At 33.5% G+C, this 7,257-nt stretch overlaps 1 protein-coding gene across 3 annotated transcripts in view; it reads left to right on the plus strand.

The window, feature by feature from the left end:
- The window catches only part of LOC134841935 (transient receptor potential cation channel subfamily M member 1-like), a 100,218-nt gene extending 96,325 nt beyond the window's left edge, over window positions 1–3,893 (plus strand). For all 3 annotated transcript variants that reach the window (XM_063858029.1, XM_063858028.1, XM_063858031.1), the window contains 2 exons: window positions 1,033–1,159; window positions 2,905–3,893. In XM_063858029.1, the coding sequence (XP_063714099.1) occupies window positions 1,033–1,159; window positions 2,905–3,698 (921 nt within the window). In that variant the 3' untranslated portion in view covers window positions 3,699–3,893. The remainder of the gene's footprint in view (window positions 1–1,032; window positions 1,160–2,904) is intronic.
- The last annotated feature ends 3,364 nt before the right edge of the window (window positions 3,894–7,257 follow it).

The raw sequence follows: 7,257 nt of genomic DNA on the forward strand, positions 1-7,257 counted from the left end.
ACCAAAACCACTCTACCTTTACGTACTTTTCTCGCCACACATAACATTTCAAAGGCGTTTGATATGGTATGTCATAGAACACTAATGGAACTCATTCGTGACGCACCGCTGCCAAGAGGTATAGTTCGATGGCTAAACAACTATTTATGTGGTAGACAAGCCAACGCTATTTTAAACAACCAAGTATCACCCCATAGAAATAAAAACTATGGAAAATAGCAGGGCTCTGTTTTTATCACAAGTTCTTTTCATTTTGTTTTGTCCATGGCGCCCCTCTGCTCCCCCCCCCCCCCAAAAAAAAATGTTCACCTCACCTCAAACGTTGATGATTTATACCCCTTCACCCAAAAACACGACGTTGAGGTGTTATCGCGCTCACTAAATGGTTATATGCGCCATCTTTATAATTTTGCTATCTCTCGTAGGCTAGCATGCGCGTGCTCTAAAGCATCAATATCCTTGCTTGGTCTCACAATAAATGTCTCAACAAAACACCAACTGTTTTTTTAAACAACGAGCCTCTCCATCTTAGGAAAAATCCAAAAGGTTTAGGAGTTACTTTTGACCCGACCCCATGCTTTGCAGCTCACTGCAAGAGATTCAAGCTAAAGGTAATAATCAAATTAAAATGAACAAAACACTGAGTTGTTTTTGGGCCAACGGACTGGATATAAAAAAACGCTCAGTCAAAAAAGACGACATTTAAGAATTTTTTTGACTTTTCCAGGCGTCGAAATTTTTTAGTATACTTGTTATTGCGCCGATCAAGGTCAAAATGAGCATAATATAAAAAGACAAAAGTTCGATTTTTTTCTCTAGATGAGCTTAATTAAGCGTACATTAGCAAGTTTTTGTAGCTTTAATTTTAACTCAACAGAAAAACAGCAAGAAATTTAAATAAACTTTTAAACTATTTTCTTGATTTTTTGCCAATTTTGTTGTGGAATGCTTTCTGATGTTGTTTTTTGCTTATTATGATGGTTATTTTTATTTTATGTTTATTGTGAACTAGGCTGGAAACAAGTTTTTTTCCTGTTCAAAGACATCGTTTCTTGTCTTTATTATGAAGAGACTAGGCTGCAAGCGAGAATACAACGATTTTATTTGTCCAATAAGTGGCACATCATATCGACAGTAAACAGCCTCCTTTTCATATTTGGTAAGGCTCAACTTGATTGCTTATTTGTGGTCTTTGAGTAACTCATGAGAATGGAAGTTGAATGTTTTTCAAAAGAGGACTGATTTTACTTTTAAATGCAAGGCTTAAGCTTAAAAAAATACGAAGTGATCGACCATTCAAATTCACTTTCAGGTCTATTATTTCTAACCGAAAGGACCGGAATAACCTTCCGAAATACAAAGCCGGATCTAGGATTTTCCCGAGGGGGAGGGATTTGTAGGTCGACCAATTTGATTTTCCGAGCTCTCCCAAAGCACCAAAACAACCCTGTTTCGACCAATTTTTTGTGTCTCAGGCAAACTTGGAAAAAAAGGCCGAAAACCGATAAGGTTAACTACTTATAATTACAGCAGAATCTCTACCAAACCGTTATTTGTGCCGATTACCTGTTTGGTAGAGGTTCTGCTGTTGTTATAAGTGGTTAATTCCATCAAATGCTGTTTCGAAGTTCTTATAAAAATCATTTGTTTGATTATGGTTCAGTTGTATTTTAATTCATAGTTTACTGCACTCAGTTAAAAAGAGAAAATAATCGATTATAGTACAATTATAATTGTACTTTTATGAAAACTATAATTAATTATATGCGCAAAATTTAGACGCTTAAACGATTCATAATCCATGATAATGATAACATATTTTGTGACATTATAATAAATTATAATCAATTATAATTGATTATAGTTTTTCCGAAAATCTCATAGTTTTTTAATTTTTCATAATCTGTTGTAATCTATAATTGATTATAATCCTTTTTTCTGTCAAAAAACTCTAAAATGAGATGCCCTGTCACTCTTTGGCTCATCTGAACACAAAGTTTTACCACGAAACAAAAGATTAGTTGAAAGAATCCCTCGGTAGGTGAATAGTAACTCTTCTATACAAGTCATGAAACTAAAGCAGTGTGCTGATTTTTGGGTGATCAAAAAATTTAAAATGTGCATCATGAAACAAATATAATCAAGACGAAATGAAAAAAAAACGTTAAAAATTTGAATTGATTTGAAAACTGTTAAAACAATTGTCTCATTTTTCAAATAAACCAACGTCTACAAAAAGCATAAAATGTAAAAAAATTCAGGTAGAAGGTCGAAGACAAAATAGGCAAACAAAAGGAATTTGTCGATTATAATGGATTTTTTTTCTGCAAAAGAAACGAGTTAGTAATTCAGATAAAAATAATCTTTTGTAATCAATTATATTGTATCATAATTGATTATCTTTCAAAAAAAGAGATTTTAATTGATTTTTAATTGATTAAAATCAAATTTTTCTCAATTTTTGTAAGACTGGTACTAAAACCATATTATAATCGATTATTAACGCTTGAAACTGGATGCGAGAACTTCTTCTAACGTTACTGTTACTAGTGGTATTCTAATTTTGTATTACATACATATCTTGAAATTATTTAAAAACGCGTGTCGTATAGGACTCTGAAACTAAGCGTTTCACCCGCATTTGAAGAATGTTAAATTTCGTCGCTTCATATTCAAGGCTTTTTAAATGTTTTTATTCAGCTTTTCATGAAATTGTTCCAACCAATTTTGAAACCAACCATAACTTTTGGCAGAGCTTATGCAAAAAATCAACCAGAGGAAGCGAAAATGTTTTTATCCTGCTACGAAGAAAAAAGGAAACCCAAACTATTACAAAATAGTGTTGTGAAAAAGATGTGTTTCAAAGTAAATGATGAAGTAATCATCTCAATCTTTACGTTTCAGCTACAACTCTTCATACAGCTTACGACAATGCGGATGCTTCCGAGTGGACCCAGGTGTTGTATTTGTTGAGTAACGTCCTCAGCTACGACATCCTCCTGAGGTCATGTCTTGTATGGGACTACGTTGGACCATACATAGTCATGATGCGCCAAATCGCTAAAGATCTCCTCATATTTCTTGTAGTGGTTCTCATTTTTACAATCGGATACGGAATCTCTCTGCAAAGCATTCTCTACAGCAATGCTGATAGTAAAATTACCTGGGGAGTTATTTTTGGGATTTTGCTCAAGCCGATTCTTCACGTTTTCGGCGAGAATTTCCTTGACAACTTGTCCCAAAGTGGCGATTGTGACACCGACTCAGAGATCCTTTTCGAAAACTGCCAGCTTTCCTTTCTCAGACCAGTTGTCGGCTTAATTCTCTTTCTCTTCTATGCAACTTTAGTGAACCTCATGCTGGTCAATCTGCTGATCGCCGTTTTCAGTAAAACTTACACACAAATTAATGATAATGTAACCCTCTACTGGAACCTAGTTTTCTACCGATCCGCTGTTAAGTACTATTCCAGGAAAAATAGCTACCCGGGTCCGATATTTTTTGTTAAATTTGTTGTCGATTTATTCAGCTGGTTTCGAGGGAAAAGCGGAGGAGCTATAAGGCCCTATTCGGATACAAGAGACGGAAACAACGCTGAAATCTTAGAGGAGCAGTACAAGTACAAAGCGAAGAAAATGGAAGCGCGTATATTTCAGAAATGGATCAAGCCAACAATCTTATACTCGCCCCCTAAATGACCTACCATAAAACCTCCTCATCAAAACATGTATTATGATTTTGAAAACTAATTTGTATGAACTTCGCATTTCAAATTATAAATTTAAACTTGAGCAAACTCCTCCTGCTCAAGTATTATTTTGAATGTTAGTTTGGATCAATTGAGCAATCCCCCCAATAGATGGTTGATGTGTTTTTAGCACGCAATCAATTGACCGACTGAAGTTTAATTTATTTAAGTATCTAGAAAAATTTTCAAAAAAAATCGAATTTTATTTCATTTTTTTTGCAAATTTTTGTTTGGGCGACCATTGCCTCATCGCGCAAAGCGACTTACCAGGATTGGTGCTCTAGCCTTGTATCTGAATATCAAAAACTGTTCTCCGTAGCACATTAAAACTACTTTTTTTCCCATTTAGGACAGAAAAAAGGCGCTTTATGCGATTAAAGTCGCCTCAGTTTTATTGCTCCTTTTTTCACTCTGAATGTAACTTTTTAGCTTTGATATTGTAAATTTTGACGGTTCACTATCGTTGAAGAATCTGATTTACGATTCCATATCATTTAAACAACTTTGAAGTGGTTGCAAACATGCCTCAAGTACCTATTGAGCTATCCCCCCGCGCATTTTTTAAAAGTTGACTTTGACTGAAGCCTATGTGATCCAATTAACCGTTTTTTTAAAACTAGTTCATAGTATTAATATTATGCAATAAAAAGTCACATACAAAAGTTTTGTAGCCAGTTTAATTCTCAATTTTTGTTCGGGCTTCGACTAATGAAATGACTTGTTGTTCCGACTTTCGATACGAAAGTAACGGAATATTTGTGCTCGGGGTGGGTTTTTTTTTCTTCAGACAAGTTTCGATTTTTTAACTAGCCATTTTTGACGGATTTTTTTTTATATCATTGGAAAACTATTGTTGTCCTGAGCTTGAATTTGAAAAGATATTTTACCTGTGATCATTTTTCATAAAGTTACGGGGGTTTAAAGACTACCATTTTGGCCAATTTGGGACAATTAACGAGCGATATAATTCGCGCTATTAACGCGTAAGCGGAGAATTAATCAGTCCTATAAATCGTTCCAAATTGGTTGAACGAAGCTTATTTGCCATGATTTATTTGTTACAAGGAACGAAATCTCTCTTTTTGTACTATATATGGCGTGTGGGGGGATGATTTTCATTAAAAATTTCAAATTTTAGAAAAAAAATTTTTCATTTTATTTCATTTAGTTTTTTAATGTTATTACTGCTGCTCCATTAACCCTAAAAGGCAGTGGGAACATTCAGGGCTTCGCCCTGATACGAGCAGTCTTGTATAATTTTGTGTGTGACAGGTAACTCTTTACTGTTCCCACCTAAATAATAATCTAAGCAAATTTTCATTCTGAATTACAATTGTTCACCGGATCAATTGTTAATTCAAAAGTAGTTTCCAAAACATCCCCATTTCCTCTCCAAATCGATTTTCGGTGGTTAAGATAGATTGATATTCAGCTGCTGTTATATGCAAATTTAGCTAAGCAAAAGATAAATTAAAATGTTACTTATAAAAAAAACTTTAATGTTTCTTGGACTATGTAAAAAAGCGGAGGAAGTGGAACAGATCGTTCATATGGGCGCATTTTTTCAAACAATTTGGTCTTGTTGTTCCAATTTTTGATGAAAGTGACGGAATATTTGTGGTCGGGGAATATTTTTTCTCCAGACAAATTTCCACTTTTTAACTATTAGTTTATGACTGAAGTTTTTCATATCATTCGAATGGTATTGTTGTTCTGAGCTAAAATTTTGAAAAATATAATTTTACTTGTGTTCGATTTTTAAAAAAGTTTTGAGATTTTCATTTTAATTGGGCAAATTTGGGAGACTACACGGAATTTTTTAGAGCTTCTGGAAGCTAGTGAAATATTGAGCTCAAAATCAGGAAAACAGTTCATCTCTGACCATTTTTAGTTAAGTTATGGAGTTTTGAAAGTTGTCGATTGGGAAAATCTGGGATAAAATAGCTTCATATATGTGAATCTATTCAAGCCAAAATGCCAAAGAAAAAAATCCAAGTTGAATTGAAGCAAGCAGTTTTTGAATTTAAAATAAGATAACAATAAGAAATTGAATCACATTCGGAAAATGAATATTGTTTTAATTAACATAGATGAAATCGATTAAAAAGTCTTTTTTTAAATTGTCAACTTTTTTAATCGACAAAGTTTGATCGAGACATCAAAAAGCAGTCAAAAATTTAAAGTTTTGCCTTGACACAACCAGTTTTGTTGTTGGTTTCATGTTCAAATTAATATATTCATGAGTGTTGATTCATTCAGAAAAAAAACCCAATAAGCTAAACCAGATACTTTCACCGTGAAACCTTGCAAACTTTAACCAAAAATACGTTTATTGAAGTGTTTTTCTAAAAACGTAAGGGTGTAGCAAATTAAAAATTCAAAACTTTATAACATAAAAGTTTAACAAATTTTTTTTGGCTTAACGGGCGTTTACCCATGTTTTTTCGGAGCGTATTAAAAACGAATTATTGTTCCAACTACTTTCGATGAAAATGATGGAATAGTTGTGATCGGGGTGGGTTTTTTATCCAGAAAAACGTCGAATTTTTAACAAGCCATTTTTGACTGAAATTTTCTGTATCAGTTGACTAGTATTGTTGTCCTGAGCTCAAATTTACAATGATTTTTCTCAAAGTTATGGTGATTTACAGATTGCCAATTTGAGATAATCAACGCGCGATACATTTTTGCTGATAACGCGTAAGCGGAGTTCAAAGCTGTCTTAAAAGTAGCTCCAAATTGAGTTGAGGCATGCTTTTTGATCTGTTTAATACTTTGCCATATGCTAAATGTATTAATTTGTAGTTTACATAAAGTGTGGGTGGATTTCCTTCAAAAAATTCATCAGTTTTTTCTAAAGCGAACACTATAGACCTTAAGGGGCAGTCGGAACATTAAGGTCTTTGCCCTGATACGAGCAGTCGTGTTAGATATTTACAATTGATTTTAACTTGATCGAGTTCCCTTCCTGGCCTTTTTCTGAAATTTTGTTCTGCTTAATATTTGGTCTTGTTTGGTATAAGTTATACTTTTGAAATTGAGGAGTGGTTTCAAAGTATTATAAGGAACCGGCCTTGAAAACTTGGTTATTTTTGAAAACCGCGGATTATAATTTTTTATTTTCCATGCAATTTTGTTCTTAGTTGAAAAATCGAACTCGGCTACTTAATTTATGCCCCAGCGTTGGACGAAACAAACATATAGAGCATTTTTTTGTTAATGCAAGTTCAAGTACTTTTGAGGAAGTCGTAGTTTCGATGTGGCCAGGAACCATTTTCTTTTGGAATTTTTCTTAGTGTTCACAGTGATTTCAAAACCTGGCTTCTACAGCTGAAACTTTTTGTTTTTAATAACTTATCAAAAGCTTTTTGGCTTTCTCAGCCGCTCTTTTTTATATAAATAAAGTTATTACACCGATTTTTCTCGACATTGAGAAACTAATTTGATGTTTTAAAAGCTACAATCGATTGCTATTATAAATGTTTTTTACTAAATGATATTTGACACAT

The sequence above is a fragment of the Symsagittifera roscoffensis genome, chromosome 3 (assembly GCF_963678635.1).
Source record: "Symsagittifera roscoffensis chromosome 3, txSymRosc1.1, whole genome shotgun sequence".
In the NCBI taxonomy this organism is placed as follows: Eukaryota; Metazoa; Xenacoelomorpha; order Acoela; family Convolutidae; genus Symsagittifera; species Symsagittifera roscoffensis.